This window comes from Acanthamoeba castellanii, assembly GCF_000313135.1.
Source record: "Acanthamoeba castellanii str. Neff unplaced genomic scaffold scf7180000084766, whole genome shotgun sequence".
Classification (NCBI taxonomy): Eukaryota; Discosea; order Longamoebia; family Acanthamoebidae; genus Acanthamoeba; species Acanthamoeba castellanii.
Genome location: NW_004457445.1, coordinates 98,332 through 119,291, shown reverse-complemented (window position 1 = coordinate 119,291; position 20,960 = coordinate 98,332). Strand labels below are relative to the sequence as shown.

The following is a 20,960-nucleotide window of genomic DNA, read 5'->3' as shown; positions in this document are numbered from 1 at the left end:
TCTCCATCATGTTGCCCTCACCCATTTTTTGTCGACAAATGTAGTACGCCCGACATCAGCACTTCCTCGAGTGCAGCCCGAGCGAGCGAGCCACGACGACGACCACGGCGGCGGCGGGAGGGGAGGGGCGTCGGAGAGGGAGCGTGAGCACCGGCGACGGGTCGTGGAAGGCGAGGTTCAGGGACACCTACAGCGTCAAGCGCAAGTTCTGGTTCGGTTCCAACGAGGCGTTCGTCCACCTCGATCACACTTCGTTCCGCTGCAGCGAAGACGAAGACGAAGAGCAGGTATTAGGCTCTCGCGAACGCAACACACGATACACATGACACACACAACAACTCGAGAATGCTGATGGTCGTGTCTGGTGGCGGAGCAGTTTCTCACAGGCGAGGTGGTGCTCAACATCTACTCCGAGTCGATCACTACGCACGGGCTCTACCTGGCCCTCGTGGGCGAGGAATGCTTCAAGGCCATCGACGCCGAATCGCTCTCCATGAACGCGGTACGTCTTCGCTGAGAGCCCACAAACGCGCACGTCCTGTCGCACACGCACTGGAAACGCAGTGATCTGACCGCTCTCGTCCAGCAGACTGAAGAGAAGAGCACGCTGGTGGAGATATACGTGCCTCTGTCGGGCAACACCGAGTGGAGTGAGCGCAAGAAGAACAAGCACATGTTCTTCCGCGGCACCTACCACTACCCCTTCCGCGTGCCCATCCCGCGCAAGACCATCGCCGGTACGCCTCCGCTGGGGGAAAAAGTCAACAGTCAAAACAAGTCAAACATGTGCTGACTCTCCTTGACTACTTCTCTCATATGTGTTGAATATGGTCTCCAGATCGTGATCTGCCGCCGTCATTCAATCGGCGGGTGAAGACGTCGAGCGGGTTCTTTCGGGTGACGTACCACGCCTACTCGGTGCTGGTGCTGTCGTTCCCGCACTCGAACATGACCTCGCGCAAGCACCCGCTCCGCTTCCGCCTCTCGGACCGCATGGAGAACCGGCTGCGGACCAAGGTCATGCGCAAGTACTCAGCGCCGATCACCGACCGCCTCACCCACAACTCGTTCAACTACATCTTCTTCCAGAAGAGCGGCAACGTCGTGTTCGAGGTCGAGCTGCAGAAGCAGTACTTCTTCATCAACGCCGAGGAGATGAAGATCGGCGTGAGCGTGGACAACTCGCACGGCCGGTTCCCGGTCCACTCGATCACGGTGGCGCTGGTCGAGGTGCTCCAGGAGCGCGGCAACGGGTTCTGCCGCGAGGTGGTCGAGCGCCGCGGCAGCCGGCGAGTCTATGGCGAGGCCGACGGCGTGCAGGTGGCCAAGGGCGAGGTCAGGCGCGACATCGAGCTCTACTACCCGGTCACCGACGCCAACGCCAAGGGTGGGAGCCTGTTCAACTGCGCCCTCTTCCAGCAGCGCTTCGCTGTGTGCGTGTCACTAAACATCTTCGGCTGTGTGGACCCGCGCATCGAAATCCCGCTCTTCGTGCTGCGGGTCCCCTCGTGAAAGCTCTTCCTTGTACCACCAACACTACCTGTACATAAAACCGTTATCATCAATCACTCCAGTCCAGAAAAGGTCGATCTGTGGAGTGCACGCTCTCGCTGCCACAGTCCGCAGCAAAAGTGGATGATGTGACTGGCACAGAAGAGGGGGTGTGAGGGGTGCACAAAAAGGATACGGCACGGTGGATTCCCGGGTGGTCGCCCACCCCAGTACTAACACCGCCTGGCGCACGCCTGGCGCAGCTTAACTTCGCTGTTCGGATGGGAAGCGGTGCTTTCTGCGCAGTATGGCCGTATCCATCAGCCTAGAGTTGGTCCGTGCAAGTAGTGTCCCATCCCCACCTCCCCTTACTTCTTCTAAGCTCTGTGCCAAGCTTGCTATATGTTTACGTGTGGTGGCGGATAAAATGGTGGTGTTTACAAGATTAGCCTCCTTCGTTATAGGGAGTCCACGCCGCCAAGCAGCTGCTTCAGCCGCCGCTCTTCGTCTCCTTCCGCCGCGAGGTCGGCCAGCAGCGAATCGATCGTCAGTCCGCGCGAAGACATCAGCGGATCAGATGACGAGTCCAGCAGCTTGCCCTGACCCGACCCATCTTCCAAGTCCTCCTCCACGACGTAGCGCCTCTTCTTGACAGGCGTGGATCTCACCTTCTTCTCCTCCGTTCTGCCCAGGTCGTCGATCACGAAGCTTCGTTCGAACGTCGTCGTCGTGTCCGTTCGTTCGTTGTCCGGCGCCCGGCGCTTGACTCCCCTACTGACGGCATTCTCGCCGGTCTCCTCCCTGTCGAGCGCCTCCGCCACCAGGAACGACCAGTCGACCAGCCCCAGGGCGCCCCTGTCCACCGGCGCTCGTGGCTTGGCCTTCTCGCGCCCGGGCACCTCCTCCTGCTCCAGCTCCTCGTCTTCTCGGGCCTCCTCGCTGGCGGCGGCGGCTGCTGCTGGAGGGCGGACCTCGGCCGCGTTTTCGTCGTCGAGCCGGAGCTTGGCAACCGGTTGCTGTTGTGCGGCGGCGGCGGCGGCGCTGACGGTCTGACGGTCCGTTTCGATCGAAGATCGGCGGTCGTCGAGCACTAAGGGCGTCGGGGGCAGGTCGAGTGGTCGTCGATGCCTGAAGCCCTGGCTGCTGCTGCTGACGGCAGCAGGCGACGCGAAACTGGCGTCGGTCGTCGCCGCAGTGGTGGCTGGCTGCGACGGCAGCGTGGCTAAGAGCGGCGACGAGGGCAGCAGCAGGACACGCATCGCCATGTCGACGTCCGGCGTGGCCTTGGGTTCTGCGATGTCGTCGATGTCGCCCAGCAGCGGTGGTGCGGTCGCCGCCGCCGCGGGTTCGATGTGCTCCGCCACCAAAAAGTCGAACACCAGCTGGAAGATGCGGTGCCACGGCAGCGGCATGAAGCCGCCCTCGTCGCCGGCCCGCTGATTGAGGTGCGTGCTGACGACCTCCTCGACCTGCTTGGCCAACAGGTAGACCCTCTGCTTGCGCTGCTGTTGCTGGTGGTGGTCTTCGTCAGCGCGGAGTCCGTCCTGCTGCGCCTGGCACACCCGATCGAGGAACTTCCAGAGCGCGAGCACGACCGACCGCTTCAACTGCGCCAGCGCCAGCGCGCGGCGGTCGCGGGTGTCGTCATTCGTCGCCGTGGCGTGGTCCACGGTCATCTCCTCCTGCTCCTGGTCGTCGTCGGCCGCCCCGCCGGTCTGGGCGCGATGGGCTGCGATGGCCTGGGCGATCTCCTCCATGAGCACGTGGCCATCCGAGTCGCGGATGGCGAGGGCGAGGACACGGGCGCGGAGGGCCTTCACGCTCTCGGCGCTGTTCCAGCCGAACGGCGGCAGCGGGGTCTCGCGCGCGCCCAGTCGCTGGGGAGGAAGCGCGAACCCCGCTGGTGGGGTAGTGTCGTCGGCTACGGTGTCCCGCTGGCCCGCGAATTGCTGCGGAGGCCACGAAACCTCCTGTAGGCGCGTGTGCAGTCACATCAGCATCATCGACAAGACACACAATACACGCACGGCACACGACACGACACGACACGACACGACACGACACGACACGACACGACACGACACGACACGACACGACACGACACGACACGAGGAGGGACTGGGTACCTGGATTTGGTCGTTGGTGAGTTCTTGCGCGGTGTAGGTGACGAGGTCGTTCCACTGCTGAATGAAGGTCACGGCCTGCGGGAACGCCGGCGAATTCACGTCCGGTCGCAACAGCGCCTCGTCCTGGCCACGTGGCCCCACATGCTGCTGTTGCTGTTGGCTCAGGCGATAGTAGTACGCGAACAGGGCCGACAGGTGGCGGTTGGCCTGGACTTCGAGCACGTCTGTGGTGTGTGTTGCGCCGGTGTGAGTCGCCAACTGAGGCTCCAGTCGCGCGGTGCGCGGACGTTGAGTCCAGTACCTTTCAAGGGGAGGGAGAGGAGGAGCGGCTGCCGGGGCGCCTTGGCGGCCAGCCACCCGAGGCCGCGGGCGAGCTGGTCGCTCGAGTAGTGGTGGTAGGCCCCGGCGGGCCGCAGCGACACGACGGCATGGTGGCCCACCAGGTGAGCGGGCAGCTGCGACAGCCGCAGGTTCTGCTCGATCTTGGGCCAGCGGCACCGAAGCCACGTCAGCACGTGTAGTGGTGTGCGTGCGTGCGGTGCGTGCGTGGTGTGTGGGGCGCACCTGGTCGACGGTCTCCTTGGAGTCGGGGTCGGTGGTGAGTACGAGCAGCGGCGAGCGGCCGTGCGGCGGTAGCGCAGCGACGAAGCTGGTCAGGCGGGCGCGCTGACCGGCCCAGTAGCTGCTGGCGTCGGGGCCGGCCATGGGCGGCAACATGAACACGAAGCCGCGACTGCCCGTGCACTCCTCGCGGATCGCCGGCGTCTTCTGCAGGAGGCGGCGTTTCAGTGAACTCGGTTTCACCATCGCCTTAAAGCGAGCACACGTGTGCGTAAGGCCGTGGTGTGCGTACCAGGGCAGAGTCGTCGACGAGGGTCACGCAGACGTGCAGCCGGGGCTTGACGTGGCGTCCGCCGGGAGCCTCGTCGTTGTCGACGTCCGTCTGGACCCCGTCCACCGTGTACAGCGAGAGCGTTTGTACTCTGTGCAGACACATATATTAAAACAGTCTCAGAATTCCATTGGGCTTGGCTGCGCCGAGGAAGGAGGGACGACGTACCCTGGCTTTTGCGGGGTGAGCGGGAGCCCGGCGCGGGTGAGCTTGGCGGTGAGCCACAGCGCCGGCGACGAGGACTCCGCGGCGACGCGCTGCGCCGAGGGCAGACTCTCGGCCGCCACAACGAGCTTCCAATAAATGTCCTGTTTCGTGCGTGTGCGGTGGTGCGTGTGCCATGTGTGCGATTGAGTACAAAATGCCGCATTGGCTGACACTCGGGAGGGGGGGCAAACGCTACCTTGGCCGCTTGGCTGTTGGGCGGCTGTTGCTTGAGATGCGAGTGCGCCAGCGGCGAGTAGACGAGCCGGGGCAGGTCGAGCGACGCCCAGTAGCCTTCGATCTGCACGTGGGCCTCCTCCCTGGCCTTGCGCAGGTAGTCGTGCAGCTGATTCGACCGCTTCTCGATCTGGTACGAGGAGAGCCTGCAGCGAGGAAAAGAAAAGAAAAAGAAAAAGAAAAAGCCTATCAGCAGCTGGCCAAGGGTCGTGATGACGCATCAAAGCAAAGCGCCAGAGAGGCGCGGGCGATGTGGTGCGGCGTACAGTGAAATGGACGAGGCGCCGAGAGTCACGGAGCTGCGATGGGACCCTCCGAGGGACAAGCCAGCGCGCTTGAGTCTCGCCTATGCGTCATCGTTGATGCCATCAGAAAACACGGTTGAGTCGGTTAGCGCCTTGAGATTTCCATTGCGTGTGTCGTGTGTCGTGTGTCGTGTGTCGTGTGTCGTGTGTCGTGTGTCGTGTGTCGTGTGTCGTGTGTCGTGTGTCGTGTACCGCGGCCGAAGGTGGCGCCGACGCCGCACTGAGCAGCCCTTCGATCTTCTGCTTGAGCTTGAGCTTCCGCTGTCTTTCCTGTTACACACAAACCACAAAGAAGCAAATTAGGAAATGACACACGCGACACACACGACACACGCGGATACCTCTTCGGTCTTGCGCTGCTGCTCCTTCTTCTCGAGGTAGGCCTTGCGCCACCGGTCCCAGAGCCAGTGGATCTGCCCCTTCTTGATCTCGCGCTTGAGGTGCTCCACCTTGGCCTCCCACTCCTCCTGCCGCTGACGTCGCAGCCGCTCCTCGCGTTCCCTCCGCTCGCGCTCCTCCTGTCGCCGCGCGGCCTCCGCGCGCTCGCGCTCGCGCCGCTCCGCCTCGGCCTCCTCGCGCGCCTGCCGGATGAGGCCCTCCTCCTCGCGCTGCCGGCGGTCCTGCAGCAGCTTGCGCCGCAGCTCGCCCTCGCGCTGCTCCTCGGCCTCCTTGGCCCGCTGACGGGTCAGTCGCTGCTCCTCTTCCAGTCGGGCCGCCGCGGCTTGCTCCTCCTGCTCCCGGGCCTTGGACTTGACGCTCACGTTCGTCACCATCAGCGGCACGCCGAACCCGCCAAAGAGCCCGCCGGCCTCCTCTGGCTCCTCCCGATCGGGCGCGACCGTGATCGAAGGCAGCGCCCCGCCGCCGGCTGCCGCTTGTTGTCGCTGCTGCTGCTGCTGCTGGTCCTTGCGCGGGCTGGCCGATCGCAGGTCCTGCAGCGAACCCCAGGGCGTGGGGTGCGGCGGCACAGGCGGCAGCTGTCCATAATAATCAAATAGAAGAAGAATAAGAATAAGAATAATTAATCAAAAAAGAAAGTAATGGCCGGAAAAAAAGGTACCTTGGCGCCCTTGATGGCCATGCCGGGCAGTTGGAGCGTGGAGGAGGACAGGCCGAAGCCGGTAAAGTCCAGCTTGGAGGACTCACGACGCCGTGACGCGCCGCCGCGCTCGGCCACGTAGACCGTCGGGACGGGCGACGCGCCGGAGATCGAGGGCACCGGCAGGCCCTCGATCAGCGCGCTGCGTACCATCTCGAGCTTGTGCTCCCGCTCGTCCTCGTCCTCGGTCTCGGTGAACACCTCCGACGCTTCTCGTGGCGCATCGTTGGTTGGTTAGTTGGTGGGAGACAGCAATAAAATAACAAGAAAAGTCAGTATTGTTGGTTTCGCCCAGACCAATCACGAGGGGCGACAGCGGCAGTGACGCATACCTCGCCGGGCCAGCGGTTCGGGTTCGGGTTCGGTGTCGGCCTCGGTGTCCTCCTCCGGCTCGGCGGTGATGAACGGAGCGACCACGGACTTGAACGGTGAAAAGGACCGAGCGATTCTGAGTCTGAAGAGAGAGGTGAGCGTCAACGCGAATCAAGCCTCGGCACAGCTTTCTCTCTTCACGTGGTGTGTGTGTGTCGTTGGTCGTGTCGAGTTGGGCGTACCCTTCTTGAGAGTTGCGCAAACTCGCGCCCATGGCGATGACCTTGGGTACGTGCTCCTCGATGTCGATCGTTTCGGCGTCCGTCTCTTCGATCGGTTCCTCCTCAAAGACCACATCTGCAGCACGACCACCAAACATAGTATAGAAAAAAAAGGCGTGAGTCGTCGACCATCAACCGGTCGCGCCGCGCGATCAAATAAATGTTGTGGGAGCAACATTTATTGTGGAGATAGAGAGATAAATAATTTGGTACACACTCTCTCGTCTCACACAGCACGGCACGCACGGCACGGCACAGTGCAGGCACGCGCAGAGATCAGAGCATCCTGTTCCACAGGTAAAGCATGGTGCGATGCCACTCCTCCCACTCCTCCTCGGTGCTAAGGAAATGCGCCCACGCACCTGCGACTTCGCCCGGCTTCTCCCCCGTGAACTTGGGACCCTCCACGATTTCGCTGATCTTGCGGCCCGCAGCCTTGGGCTCGATTAGCCGCCACGACGTGCGTATGGGCGGCCGCGCCTCCCTCGGCACTGGAGCATACCACGGCCACGTCAGCAATACACGACAACATTGCCATAGAAAATATTTGTAGAAAGAAATATATAACCAACGTATTAATACACACGGATGAGTGTACATACCGACGAGGTTTCTTTTTCCGAACACAACTGCGGTGGTGTTCTCCATGACATCGATCAGGCCGTAGAATCGGCACACCTCCTCGGCTTCCGCGTCATCCTCGAACGCCAGCGCCTTGGTGAGATCAGCGATTGGATAGGGACCCCTGTGGATGTAACGGTCACGTATCACACACACACACACACACACACACACGATTGTAAGTAAACCGTCATGATGGTTATGTGGAAATGGGGGACGCAAAGTGTTGGTCGTAGTACTTGAAGGCCCGGTTCATGATCTGGAGTGCCCTCTGCCGGATGGAGTTGAAGTAGAGGTGCAGCACACAGCTCTGCAGGTAGGTGGCCTCCCGCACGGCCTTGAAGAAGCGGTACCAGTCGTCCGCCTTGACCGCTTCCCACACCTGGACCACGCCGCTTGTGTGTCAGCAGACCACTCTCCCATAGTTGACCGCGGTAAAGTGGCCGCGGACAACAGTAGGTACCTTGATGGCGAACTGCATCTCGGGCGTTGAGTAGATGTCGGGCCGCACGTCGTAGTAGGGCGGCGTGGGCGAGGAGAGGTCCAGCAACACATAGTAGGCACGCATTTCGGCTTCGTTGGGGCAAAGGACACCCTTCTTGTACAGGTCAGAGTCTGCGGTGTGTTTTGTGTGCGTGCGTGCGTGCGTGTGCGTGCGTGCGTGCGTGCGTGTGCGTGTGTGGTGGAGAGGGAGGCAAAGAGAACCAATACAGGTCACGACACATGTGCATACAGAGGAGCGAAGAAGAAGCAAGACTGCAGAGTGGAGCAGTACACATGTCCTTCAAGCTGACGAGGGTCTTGTCGATCTGCTCCTGGTTCTGGAAGGCATCGAAAGTAGCCCTGTCCTGTTCCGCCAGCCGATGTCCGGCCACGATATCTGCACACACCGGTGCGCGTGTGTTAGTATGGCCCTCATGAGCGCGCGCACACACGCACACACACACACACACGCACACACGTTCGGGTGCACGTACAGAAGCGGACGATCTTCTCCGACATGTAGACGCCGACAGGATTGAACACCTTCTGGATCGAGATCTCCTGGCGAATGGCTCGCGTTCGATCCCTGTTGGACGTGCACGATTAGTGCGCGCTGGAGTAGTTAGTCGCCCACGAGCTTGGCCTGCGCCAAGGCAGTAGGGTGAGGTACCTCACGAAGGCGTAGACGTCGTGGAACGGGTGGTCCGTTCTGTCCATGATTTCCAGGCACAGGTACTCCATCACGCGGTGCAGAACCTAACCGCCGGGGCACACAGAGACGTTGAGTAGGCAGAGAAGAAGAAGAAGAAGAAGGGCGGTTAGTTACTTACCGGTGGTGGTCGGATCTCGTCGGCGGTGAAGGTTTCGCCGCGCTGGAGGTTGACGGAGGGTCGCTTGAATCGCCGGACGGCCTTGTTGTAGTCCACCCTCGGGACGGAGTCGTCTTCGGTGCCGCTCACCATCTCGAAAACGCTCAGCGCACTGCTGCCCTCCCGCTCGTCACTAGTATATACGTAGTGGGGTCGGAGGCGTTATTAGATGAATGGCACCGGTGAACGACCAACCGACCAACGACCGCTCGCCGAGTGAGGTGAAAACGCACCTCTCGGCTCTGGAGCACATCGTTTGAATGGTGCCGATGGTCACATCGTCCACGGGAACGAAGACCCACATGTCATCCTCAGTGAACCGTGGCCGGGCGCCGGTGGGTAGACGGCGCGCTGCGATCACCACACACACACACGTGCAATTACGTTAGCAAAGCACGTTGTGGATTCGACTGCTTGCTGTGCAAGGCGCAGCGTACTCGAAGACACCAGTCGTGGTCGCGACACCCGCCTGGGCATGGGTGAAATGGCTCTGGGGATCGGCGCGGCAACGGCCACCGTGCTCGCCGAGCGGGCTGTCGAGGGAGCCGAAGCAGCCGTGAAGGCGGCAATGCCCCCTCGCGCCGCCGGAACCGATCGGCCTCCTCGCGCCGCGGCGGCCGCGGCCGGCGGCTTGGCCTGAAGGGGCGCGACTCCGCCACGCCGCGACGAAGCTGCTGGAGCGATGGATATGGGCGGGATGCTGGGCTCGTCTTCCTCGTCCTCTTCGTCCGGCTCGTACTGGTCATCTTCCTCGTCGCCATCGTCGTCGGCGATCTCATCTTCACCTTCATCTCCCTCTTGATCAGCTCCTTCGTCATCTTCATCTTCCTCGTCGGCCTCCTCCTCTTCTTCTTCATTGTTGTCGTCGTCATCTCCGCCAGCCGAGAGACCGAACACGGCACCGCCCCAGGCAGCCGGCTTGCTCGGCGCCACCTCGTCGTCCTCGTCCTCGTCTTCGTCATCGCCCAAACCGCTGTCCATGTCTCCGCCGCCTCGTGCGCGAAAGCCAAACACGCTTCCGCCCGCAGCGGCCGACGCCGGCTTCTTGTGCTGCTGCTGCTGCGTTCGTCTCTGGTTGAAGTCGACGGAAAACTGCAACGGCGCGCCCTCGTCCTCTGCCTCGTTCATCTCCCCTTCGTCCGCGTCGCCTTGCTGTTGCTCGTCGTCGAGGCCAGGCCTGGTCCAGGTGAGGTTGCGGCCTCCGCGACCGCCACCAGCGGCTCCGCGACCGCGGTAGGAGCCGCCTCGCTGGTCAGTGCTGCCACCACGAGCCGCACCGCGACCTCGGTAGGTAGTCCCTCTTCCACCACCGCCAGCGCCGCCATCGCCGCTGTCGTACGACCCTCGACCACGGCCTCTGTAGGTGCTGCCACCGCGTCCCTGATACGAAGTGGCGGCGTAGCCGCTGCCGTCGTCGTCGTTGCTGCTGCTGCCTCCGCGGCCACGTCCGCCTCGTCCTCCCCGCTGCGACTGAGACACGCTGCCACCGTAGCCGCTGCTGTAGGACCCGTCGTCCCTGCCCGCGGGGGCGTCATAGTAGTCATCGCTGCCGCGACCGCGGCCTCCTCGGCCTCCTCCTCGATAGCTCGTGCCGCCCCGGCCTCGGTAGTTGGACGAGTACCCGTCGCCGTTGTCGTAGGAATCACCGGTGGTCGTCGACCAGGCCTGGTCGCCGCCGCCCGTGCTGGTGCTGCGTGATCGGCCGCCGCGTCCGCCACGAGTGGCGCCCGCGCCGCTGGGGCCGCTTCGCCACGATCCGCTGCCGCTGCTGTCCGCACTTGCGTCGTCGTAGGACATGTCGCTGCCGCCGTACTGCTGTGTGCTTGCGCCCCGGCCTCGGGCGCCGCGACCTCGGCCGCCTCGACCCCCACGGTAGTTGCCGCCACCTCCAGCGTCGGCGCTATCGTTATAATCCATGCCCTCGGCACTGCCCCCTCGTGCTCCCCATGAGCTGCTGCCGCCGCGACCGCGGCCCCCACGAGGAGGTGATGAAAATCGGGATCGGCCGCTGGATGATGAATCGTCAGACGCTGCCGCGGCACTGCTGAAGGAGGAATAATTGTCTCCTCCGCCCTGGTAAGAGCTGCTTCCGCCACGACCGCCCCGCGAGCCTCCTCGGCCGCGCGATGAAAATTGGCTCCCTCCTCTGGCGGATTGGCCTCGGCCTCGCGATCCACCCCTGGCCGATTGACCTCCGCCCCCATCTAGCGCCGCAAAGACCGACGATGAGCCGTCGCTGAGGTCCATCGTGACCCCTCTTCTCGCGAAGCCAATTCCTTGCTTTCGCGCCTTTCTTCTGCCCTTTTTATTTACTTTTTCTCTTTCCGTGTTGTTCATTTCCAAGCCTAAAAAATTCAAGGAATGAGAGGTCCTGAAATCTGGTGGAAAATCACGGCAGAAATGGTGTGGGAGTTGGTGAAAGCGCACGCTCAGTCTGTGTTGTGATTGGCCAAAGGAGAGGGAAGAAGGGAGCAAAAAAGAATGAAACCAGCAAAGAGTATTGCATCACACACAGCCAAACTCGAACCAACCTTCACTCCCACCCACGCCAGACATGACTCAAACTACGCCCGAGAATGCCGCCTGGAAGGAATTTCTCCTTTCTACACGCAGCGGCGACCTGGTACGCTCCCCCCCCAAACACTGTGCCGCTACCCCCCCCCAACCACTGTGCAAGTGGCTGCAGAAGACGTGTAGGGCGGAACGAACACTCACAGTGTGAGGGCGTGCAGGTCCCTGCCGACTTCAAGCTCATTTTTGTGCCCTCTACCGCGGTCATACCCGAAGTCATCAAGGTTGGTGGTCCCTCCCTTGCAAAGCCTTTTTCAGCTTTTGGGGGCTTGTCACCAGAGCTGCCTATCATGTGGTTGTCTATGCTCACTTCCCTTGGGTTGTACGCATAGGTGTTGGTGAAGAACAACATTTCGTCCGTGCCTGTGATGGACGTGGAGACCAACCAGTTCTCTGGCCTTATCGACATGATCGGTACCGCTCTTGTTTTCTTTTTTCCCTCCTCGGCTGCTTGAAGAAATGTAAGCGCAGGGCTCACGCCGCTCCTCGCAGATCTGCTCACGCTGGTCGTCGCCACCGCGGAGGCCAAGGAGCTGGTCGACGTCTTGTGCCGAAACCAGGTCGACTGGGAAACCTTCATCCAGACCGAGCTGCAGGTCTTCAGGGACCAGACCATCGCCGACATGACCAGTACGTGTCCCACCACGCCTCAGGGAACTAGTCAAAACCTCGCTACCGAGCTCTCAGCTAACGCGCGCCTCGCCCTGCGCAGACATCTCTGAGCGCAATCCCTGGGCGCCCGTGTGGGAGGGCTTCCCGCTCTCGTCGCTCCTCGACATGTTCTCCAAGAACGTCAACCTGCACCGCGTCCCGATCATCGACGGGGTACGCAAGCGCCTCAGCAGCTCTCATCAGCCTCATGAAGACTTATCAGCGTGTGCCCTCTCGAATCGCAGGACGGTAATGTGGTGGGCCTGGTGTCTCAGTCGCGCGTGCTGGAGTTCCTCCACAAGAACATCGACAAGTTCCCGGACGCCGATATCACGGTGGACTCGTTCTGGAAGCCCGGCCACCAGCCGCTGGTCTCGGTGCCGATCCAGGAGGACGCCATCGTGGCCTTCAAGCAGATGTTCGACTTTGTACGTACTCACCTTAATGTGGCACTTCGTCAAGACGCCACCTTAATGTGGTCTTGCGTTGCCATCACTCACTGACCAACCATCATCGATGTCATCATCATCATCTTTTTCTTCTTCTTGTAGAGGGTGTCGGGCTTGCCGGTGGTGGACTCGGACAACAAGATTGTGGGCTCGATCAGCGCGAGCGACCTGAAGGGCTCGACGGAGGAGACCCTCTTCTCGGACGTGAAGCGACCGCTCAAGGACTACCTGGCCAACTGCAGCCGCTACTTCAAGCGCGACCCGAGCAGCAAGCCCATCACGTGCACCATCAACGACACGCTCAAGGGGGTGATGGCCAAGCTCATCGAGCACCGCATCCACCGCATCTTCATCACCGACGACGACAACACGCTCGAGGGCGTGCTCAGCCTGTGCGACGTCATCTCCGTCCTCAGCGGGCCGTGAACGAACCCCACAACTTTCTCCCACCTCTCTTCAACTCTTCTTCTTCTTCTTCAACTACTCCTTGTGATCTCTTTGAACATAAACAACAATGTGCGAGCAGAGCGGAGTAGGAGATGCGACATCTTCAGCCTCGGCTGTCTCGTTCAACTCCAACACTCCAACACTCCGCCTCGGCGCCAAGACGCAAACCACCAATTTCAAGGAATGCATTTCAGTTGTGTTGATCCCTGGGGCTGTTGATTGGGAGGCCAACGCAAAAGAGATCATTACGTGCTCTTGTGAACACGGTGAGAGGCAAGAACTCAATCGATCATCATTTGCGCTACTTGAAGATGATGGAGGGGAAGATGAATAGCATGCGAGATTGTGAGGAGGGAGGCAGCTGTGGAGATGAAGGGACGATCTGGGCGAGTCTGCCGCCCGAGCTGTGGTGCGAGATCTTGCAGTGGGTGGGCACGAAGGACGGGCTGACGGTGGCCTCGCTCGTGTGCCGCCGGTGGCGCCTCCTCTTCATGTCCCGCGGCCTCCTGCGCTTCCACTTCATCTGTCCCGCCCTCCTGCTCCACCAGCGCTCGTCGTCATCTTCGAGCACCGGCGCTGGTCACGACGCCGCTTCGAAGCAGCTCGAGCAGAGCTTTCGAGCGCTCCTCCTCAAGTTCAGACGCGAGTGCTCAGCCCTCGCATCCATCTCCTTCTCCCCCAACCACTCTTCATCATTTTCATCTCCATCTTCTTCTTCGAGCTCGCCAGCGCCGGCGTCGTCGATGGGCAACCCGTGGGTCACGGACGACCTCCTGCGGACCTGCTTCGGCGGGGACGACGGCGGCTTCCGATCGCTCACAGAGCTCGACCTCACCAACTGCCGCCTCGTGTCGGCCGCCTCGCTCGGCTGCCTCCCGCCCTCGCTCCTGCGCCTCAACCTGCGCGGCTGCCGCAACATCGTCGCCCACGCCCACGCGCCCTCGGCCTCGGCTTCGCCTCTCTTCACAGCGTCGCCGGAGGCGTTGGGGCTGCCGCCGCTGGTCGCCGAGTACCCGGCCCGCGACGCCGACGCGCCGTCGATGGTCATCCTCGACTTCTCTTCGGTCCCGTCATCGCTGCACGCGGCGGCGCCCACGACGGCCGAGGCCGAGTCTGTCGATGACGGCGGCAGCGATGGGCGACGGCGGCAGCGGCCCGGGCTCCCGCCGGGGCTGCAGGTGCTGTCGTTTGCGTACTGCTGGCGACTGAGCGACGCGATGCTGGCGCCCGACCACCTCCCGACGGCCTCGCTTCGCCATCTCTCTCTCCGCGATTGCAAGAGCCTCACAGGTCTCTTTCTCTCCACATCCCCACGTGTGCGGTAGGCGTGTGCGGTGGGCGTGTGCGGTGCTACACTCACCGTGGAGCGCGGTTGCACACACACAACACACACACACACACACGCACACACGACAGAAACGGGAATGTACCACTTGTCGGCGCTCACTGGGCTCGAGGTGCTGGACCTGTCCAACTGCACGCGCGCCGTCACCGACGCCGTGCTGGCCTCGGTTCTGCCCGCCCTGTCCCGCCTGCGCGAGCTCAACCTGTCGCAGTGCAAGGAGGTCAGCGCCGAGGGCCTGCGCCACCTGCCCCAGCGATCGCTGATCGCGCTCGACCTGGTCTTCTGCAAGAAGCTGCGGCCCGACGCGCTCGACTTCATGCCGCCCGGGCTGCGCCACCTGAACCTGGCCTACTGCTTCTTCCTCAAGAACAAGGGCGGGGCGGCCCTGGCCTTCCCGCCGGCGCTGCGGCGGCTCAACCTGACCGGCTGCGAGCTTCTCACCGACGGCGCCCTGCGCGACGTGGCCGCCGCCGTGCCACGCCTGCGCCATCTGAACCTGGCCGAGTGCTATCGTATCAGCGACGTCGGTATGTCGTGTGTGTCGTGTGTGTCGTGTGCGTGTCGTGTGTGTGTGTGTGTGTGTGCGTGTCTGACCTTGCGTATGGCGCAGGACTGAGCTATCTGAGCGGCTGCGGCCGGCTGGAGAGCCTGGACATCAGCTACTGCTCGGCCATCTCCGACGTCGGCGTGCTGTCGCTGCTCCCCGCGTCGCTGCACACGCTCACGCTGCGCAGCCTCTTCGAGAACAACCTCTTCAAGGACGGCAGCGTACAGAGTACCACCGCAGAGGGCGTGGGGCTCAAGGGCGTGCAGAAGATCACGCACTCCATCACTGCCGAGGTAAGCCTACGTCTTGATATATCGTAGTTCTTCTTCTTCTTCTTCTCTATCTTTACAATTCAATGATTGTTCTTCTTTCGCTGCGTGCAGGCGATTGAAGCGCTCGGCCAGCGGATCAACGTGGTGGTGACCAGCCGAGCATCAGCACAGAAGGCGGACTACCAGTTGACGCAGGACGTCTGAGTTTAGAAGAAAAACACGGATCGCTCGAGTAGCCAGCCCCTTCGTCGTCGTCTCTCTCTCCCTCAGCTGCTGGCCGGTTGGATCATGCGCAGGCACAGCTGCCACAGCTCTTCGACCTCCTCGGGCGATGAGTGCGTGCGGCTGGTGGGGATGAACGGCGACGCCACCTCCCGGTCGAAGAAGAACTTGCCGTTGTACTCGTCGTAGTCCTTGGCTTTGGCCTTGCCCTTGGCCTTGCGCTCGTCGTCATCACCGCTCGTGGCCGCCGTCATGACGGCGTCGGAGATGACGAGCCAGTTGATGGTGTCGGCGCCCTCGTCCATCGAGCGCAGGGAGTCCTTGAACTTGGCGTGGAAGCCCGGCAGCGAGGTCTGCACGCCCGGAGTGTCGGCCCAGCCCGGGTGCATCGCGAAGAACCGCACGCCTCGATGCCCCTCCCGCTTGGCGAACTCCTCCGTCAGGTAGATCTCTTGCCTCTGTGTGTCCCATTCGTCAGTCGCGATCCCGTGTGTTGTGTGTCGTGTGTCGTGTGCGTGTGCGTGTGCGGTCGTGCGTGCTGTGTGGTGTGTGCCGCACGCGAAGCATTGGACGCACCTTGGTCTGGGAGTAGGCGCGGGAGCCGTCCCACTTGCCCCGGGTGAATTGGGGGTCGGAGAGGTCCATCTTCTGTGTGAGCGCGCCGCCCGAGGACACGATGATGACCCGCGACGGCGCTGACTTCTCCAGCGTTGGCAGCATCAAATTGGTCAGCAGAAACGGCCCTGTCAACGCGATGGCCATGATGAGTGGTCAGCAGCGCTGGACAGAAGGCCCACTTGATGTGGAGGAGCGCGCTCACCGAGCATGTTGGTGGCAAAGGTGGTCTCGATGCCCTCGCTGGTCTCGCTCCTCTCGGAGAGCAGCACGCCGGCGTTGTTGATGAGCACATCGCAACGCTCACCACTGTCTTCGAAGCTGTGGCACACAGCAGATAAGCGAAACACACACACGTACCACACACACACACACACCACACACACCACACACACACACACACATGTGCGCGTGCGGGTGAGAGTGGGCACTTGTGCGGGTGAGTGAGTATGAGTGAGTGGTCAAGTCGCGAACCGTTTGGCGAAGGAGCGGATGGAGGACTGGAGGGAGATGTCGACGACCTCGAGGTGGACGTCCTCGTTGCCCGTTTCTTTGATGATCTCCTTACGTGCCTGCACACGCACGAACGAGTGCTTTAGGGCGCAATAACACACGCACACAACACGCACGCACGCACGCCGGTGTATGCAACACGCACACGCAGGTGTGCAACACGTGTGTCTCGCGCACCTCTTCTCCTCGTTCCTGGTTGCGGCAGAGCATGTAGACCTTGCCGCCCTTCCGGGCCAGCGTCGTGGCGGTGCTCTTGCCCAGCCCGCTGTTGGCACCAGTGACGAGGAACACTTTGCCGGAGAGGTCCTTGTCGAGCTCGTGTGGGTCCCAGCCCCTGGCGAGCAAACAGGTAAGAACTCTAAAAAAATATGTAAATATAAAACATATCATGTAGTACGTACTGTTGCTTGGCAAGGAAGCCTTCCTTCATGTAGTGCCTGTAGCCCTGGGCAAACCACACGGTCGCCCTCCAACTGTCCATCATCCACTGCATTTTGTGTAGTATGTGGTTCTGCTGCTGTTGTGTGCGCTTAGGTTCCTTTGTGTATATGAAGGTCACTAGCGACACGGCATAAGGCTCTCGTCACGGCCTCACGATGACTAACCCACTACGCCAGTCTGTCTTCAAGAAAGAGAAAAAAAGAAATCACATCAATCCTCGAAATTTCGTCTGTCGTGCAAGTCCGGAATTCCAATAATGAAAGTAAAATTAAAAAATAAACAAATTTTGGGGAACATTGATATCTTGGCGAGGTGCCGGGCGGAGAGGCCCTGCTGATGTACACCGGCGGTAAACTTTCCTCCTTGCCTTCCTTCCCGTTCGGGGTTCTCTCCGCCCTGGCGCTCCGCCTCGAGTCCACGCACACAACACGGCCCCTTGGGTGAGGGTTGCGGGAGCATGTTGTTTGTTGATGACGATGATGACGACGATGGCTGCCGAGCGCTGTTCAGTCCTCCTCGACGATGCCGCCGTAGCTGAGCTCCTCATCGCCCGCCGCACTCGACTCGAACTCCTCGCTCGACTCCTCGGATGAATCATCGTCCGACGAATCGTCGTCATCGGAATCAGACGAGTCGGACGAGTCCGATGAGTCGTCCGAGTTGGCCGACCTAGACACGACGGGCGGCAGTGGTGGCGGCGAGGGGTTCTCACGTTCGAGCTTGGCAGAGAGTTCCTTGAGGTCCTGCAGGATGTCCCTGAAGGTGGGCCTCTTCTCGGGGTAAAACTGAGCGCAGTTGACGATGAGGTCCATCAGTTCGGGCGGCGTGTCCGGCGGCGCGCGGGTCTTGAGCTCCTTGACCTCGAAGGCGTAGGCCCGGCCGGCCTGTCTCCGCGGCGGCTTGCGACGGGTGACGAGCTCGCACAGGACCATGCCGTAGGAGAAGACGTCGGCCCGCGTGTCGTACTTCTCGCCCAGCCCAACCTCGGGCGCCATCCACTCGTCGGTACCGCACATCGTGAGGAAGTCGGCCTTGGGTTCCGCCTTGCGCGCAAAGCCAAAGTCGCACACCTTGATCTTCCAGTCCTCGCACACCTACGGCGTACAGCATACAGCATCCCCAACAGCACGACACACGCACACACAACACAGGCGAACACCACACGTTGGTGAGAAAGTTGCACCACGGGGCCTCTTGTTTAAGAGCTTGTAGGCGTGGCTGTGGTTTGCGTTGCATGTGCCAAGTGTGAAGGAGTGGTGGTGTCGGACACAAAGCCAAGCCAGGCGCGGGGGAGGGCCAAGCGTACCAGCAGATTCTGAGACTTGAGGTCTCTGTGAATCATCTTCTTGGAGTGGAGGTAGTTCATGGCGTAGGCCACATCGATTGCGATCTTGACCCGCAGAAGCCAGCTCAGTTCGAGGCTGTCATCCTTGAGTTTGGATCGCAAGTCTCCGCCGGGGATGAACTCGGTCACTATGTAGATGCCCGTGTCGTCCTTGCATAGCCCAAGCAGCTGCACGATGTTTGGATGACGAAGGCCCCTGTTGGAGAAGAAAATAGAATCAATTATTCATAAATCAATAAAAAGCTGCAAGACGGAGGTGGATTCAACGCTGCGGGAGGGGGGGGGGTGCTGTGGGTTTCTTACTTGAGGGTAGCCATCTCTCGCTCGATATACTTCTGCATGTCCTCGTCATCGACGTAGTACAGCTGTTTGATCGCGACCTCCGTTCCGACATAGACGCCCTTGAACACTTTGCCGAAATTGCCCTTACCGATGGTCTTCAGTGTCTGCAAGTCTGAGAACTGGATGTTCCATCCATCATCTGCCATTCTCCTTTCCTTCCTTTTCTACAGTCGATTCTTCAATTGGCCCCTTCTCGTCCTGGAAGGTGATGCTAATTACAATAAAGAGAAAAAGAAGATGGCTTACTCTCGTATATCTACTTCCTCTTCTCCAGGCGTTCTGTATCTCGTAAAAGATGTGGTCTGCCCTCGAGATTAGGCCCGTCGGGGCAGTGAGAAACCCCACTTTTCTCTTGACGCGCCTCCGTCCAATCGGCAATCAAACGCAAGCCAGACCGTTGCCCCTCAACCCGTCGGCCCAAGCAAGCGCATCAAGACCACACCCAACTGGTAAAGTTGTTGTTCCTCTCTTCCTTCTTGCGCTCCTTCACCCAAGGAGCCCCAGCCAACTGACTCCTCTCACGTGTTGTGTTTCTTCTCTTCTCTCTGTTTTGTTACATTCCCATCTTTACGCTGCAGCATGCACAGACTCGGGCTTAGGCCTGGGCGTCGAAGAGGGAGGCGGGGAAGTCGGGGAGGGGGTGGGTCCGCTTGACGCCGTGCTTGATGCTGTCGAGGAACTCGCCCATGGCCTTGGGGGTGAAGGCGCCGCGGAACGGGGCGTAGCCCTTCTTCTTGGGGCTGGCGACGGCGAAGGTGGGCAGGTCGAAGGCGAGGTCGAGCGTGCGGCGGAAGCCGGTGGCCTTGGCGCCATCGACCCACATCACGAGGAAGGCGTCGCCGGCCTCGCGCTCGGCGGCCAGGGCCTCGAGGGCCTTGACCGCCTTGTCGTGCTCCTCCTCGTCCTGCTCCTTGGACGGCACAAAGCCGATGGCGCAGATGCGGCGCTGCTCCACGCAGTACTTGGTGTAGTCAGCGTCGCTCTCGAGCGCGTACAGCTTCTGCTCCAGCGGGACCGGAGTGGGCTCGGCCTGCGTGTGTGGAGCAGGAGATGCAGTGAGTGGTCCTGCGTCGAGCACGCGTTGACTCAAGGGAGTGCGGGGTACCTTGGCCTCGGCCTTCTCGGACTTGGCGCCCTTGCTGGCCTTGGCGGACTTGGGCGCGAAGGTCGCGAGGAAGGAATCGAGCTGCCGGTAGCCGAGTTCGCCTTCGTACTTGGTCACGGTCTGCTCCTCGTCGTTCTTCACCACGAGAAGGGTCGGGAACGACTCCACGCCGTACTTCTCGGCTGCAGACGCAACGCACCACGACGAAGAGGTAATCCCGATCAGCACACACCACAACACGGCAGGGCCGAGCACAGAGCGGAATGGGAGAGAATGTGCGAGTGTACCGAGCGAGGTCTCCTTGTCGAGGATCTCGGCAAAGGCGAGCTTGCCCTTGAACTCCATGGAGAGGGCCATGTAGAGGTGGCTCGACTTGGGCTTGGAGGTGAAGAGGAGGACCTTGGGGAGCTCCTTGTCGGCCAGGAAGCCCTCGGCGCTCTTGGCCGTCAGCTTCTTGATGTTCTTGGCGTCGAGCTTGGCCAACACGGCGTCGACGATGGGCTTGGCCGTTCGCGGACCTTGGTAGTCCGTGGGGGCCTTCTGGCCCGGCGTGAACAGCTTGAGCGTAGGGAATCCTATGAACGACTACAACGTTAGAAAAGAAGAAGAAGAAGAACTACACAGAGGCAGCACAGGGGCACACGTGTGCTATCGTCAGGCACAGTGGGATGACATGTGGGTACCCTTGACGTCGTAGCGACCGCAGAGAGGCCTGTTGGAGGCGTCGTCGCAGTCAATGGCCACGATATTGACCATGCCCTTGGTAGCGGCGGCAGCCTTCTTGTACTCGGGAGCCAGGTTCTTGCAGTGTCCACCTGCACAGGACACGAACCGAGCGTTAAAAAGGCTCAATAAAGGCTTGGCTCCCTGGCGCATCTGGCTGTGTAATCTGTGATTTGCGGATGAGATGGTGAACGTACACCAGGGGGCGAAGAACTCAACGATGGAAGGACGATTGCTCTGGAGAACGAGCGCATTGAAGGTGGCATCAGTGGCGAGGATGACGCCGTCCTTGGGCGAGTAGAGGGCATCGGCAGAATGCACAGCAACCCCCAGCACAAAGAGGCACCCAAGCAACACCAACATCACAGATGAGCCCTTCATCTTTCACACTGCGCGCTCTGCCCGGCTTTGTTCGTTTGTGTTCAGATCAATCAAAAGAAAAGCCACAAAAA

At 61.1% G+C, this 20,960-nt stretch overlaps 7 protein-coding genes across 7 annotated transcripts in view; 3 read left to right on the top strand and 4 right to left on the bottom strand.

The window, feature by feature from the left end:
* ACA1_248690 (Fbox domain containing protein) overlaps positions 1–1,512 on the top strand; it is a gene marked incomplete at both ends in the record, with an annotated part of 4,054 nt that extends 2,542 nt beyond the window's left edge. Inside the window, 4 exons of the mRNA XM_004339819.1 lie at positions 77–287; positions 377–502; positions 590–737; positions 839–1,512. Coding sequence (XP_004339867.1) covers positions 77–287; positions 377–502; positions 590–737; positions 839–1,512 — 1,159 coding nt within the window. The remainder of the gene's footprint in view (positions 1–76; positions 288–376; positions 503–589; positions 738–838) is intronic.
* Positions 1,513–1,949: 437 nt separating this feature from the next.
* ACA1_248680 (SAC3/GANP family protein) lies at positions 1,950–10,837 on the bottom strand (the record flags this gene model as incomplete). Its single annotated transcript, XM_004339818.1, has 23 exons — positions 1,950–3,440; positions 3,618–3,841; positions 3,919–4,099; positions 4,182–4,385; positions 4,471–4,600; positions 4,678–4,817; positions 4,913–5,096; positions 5,217–5,296; positions 5,448–5,525; positions 5,597–6,232; positions 6,316–6,563; positions 6,687–6,802; positions 6,909–7,023; positions 7,310–7,438; positions 7,550–7,692; positions 7,787–7,950; positions 8,032–8,183; positions 8,344–8,448; positions 8,546–8,637; positions 8,722–8,807; positions 8,882–9,053; positions 9,154–9,271; positions 9,358–10,837. 23 exons carry the CDS (start codon positions 10,835–10,837, stop codon positions 1,950–1,952), a joined length of 6,468 nt encoding a protein of 2,155 aa, XP_004339866.1.
* Positions 10,838–11,474: 637 nt separating this feature from the next.
* Positions 11,475–13,017, top strand: ACA1_248670 (CBS domain containing protein; the record flags this gene model as incomplete). The annotated part of the gene is made up of 7 exons (XM_004339817.1): positions 11,475–11,543; positions 11,653–11,715; positions 11,824–11,905; positions 11,963–12,121; positions 12,204–12,316; positions 12,388–12,570; positions 12,694–13,017. 7 exons carry the CDS (start codon positions 11,475–11,477, stop codon positions 13,015–13,017), a joined length of 993 nt encoding a protein of 330 aa, XP_004339865.1.
* Positions 13,018–13,364: 347 nt separating this feature from the next.
* ACA1_248660 (F-box domain containing protein) lies at positions 13,365–15,406 on the top strand (the record flags this gene model as incomplete). The annotated part of the gene is made up of 4 exons (XM_004339816.1): positions 13,365–14,328; positions 14,455–14,910; positions 14,994–15,223; positions 15,314–15,406. 4 exons carry the CDS (start codon positions 13,365–13,367, stop codon positions 15,404–15,406), a joined length of 1,743 nt encoding a protein of 580 aa, XP_004339864.1.
* Positions 15,407–15,468: 62 nt separating this feature from the next.
* Positions 15,469–17,045, bottom strand: ACA1_248650 (Dehydrogenase/reductase SDR family member 12, putative; the record flags this gene model as incomplete). Its single annotated transcript, XM_004339815.1, has 6 exons — positions 15,469–15,882; positions 16,001–16,167; positions 16,245–16,360; positions 16,514–16,611; positions 16,730–16,886; positions 16,954–17,045. The coding sequence occupies 6 exons, from the start codon at positions 17,043–17,045 to the stop codon at positions 15,469–15,471; spliced, it is 1,044 nt and encodes a 347-aa protein (XP_004339863.1).
* A 454-nt stretch (positions 17,046–17,499) lies between these two features.
* ACA1_248640 (protein kinase domain containing protein) lies at positions 17,500–18,826 on the bottom strand (the record flags this gene model as incomplete). Its single annotated transcript, XM_004339814.1, has 3 exons — positions 17,500–18,087; positions 18,300–18,534; positions 18,642–18,826. The coding sequence occupies 3 exons, from the start codon at positions 18,824–18,826 to the stop codon at positions 17,500–17,502; spliced, it is 1,008 nt and encodes a 335-aa protein (XP_004339862.1).
* Positions 18,827–19,275: 449 nt separating this feature from the next.
* ACA1_248630 (thioredoxin domain containing protein) lies at positions 19,276–20,889 on the bottom strand (the record flags this gene model as incomplete). The annotated part of the gene is made up of 5 exons (XM_004339813.1): positions 19,276–19,710; positions 19,786–19,967; positions 20,073–20,360; positions 20,469–20,600; positions 20,706–20,889. 5 exons carry the CDS (start codon positions 20,887–20,889, stop codon positions 19,276–19,278), a joined length of 1,221 nt encoding a protein of 406 aa, XP_004339861.1.
* Positions 20,890–20,960: the final 71 nt, after the last annotated feature.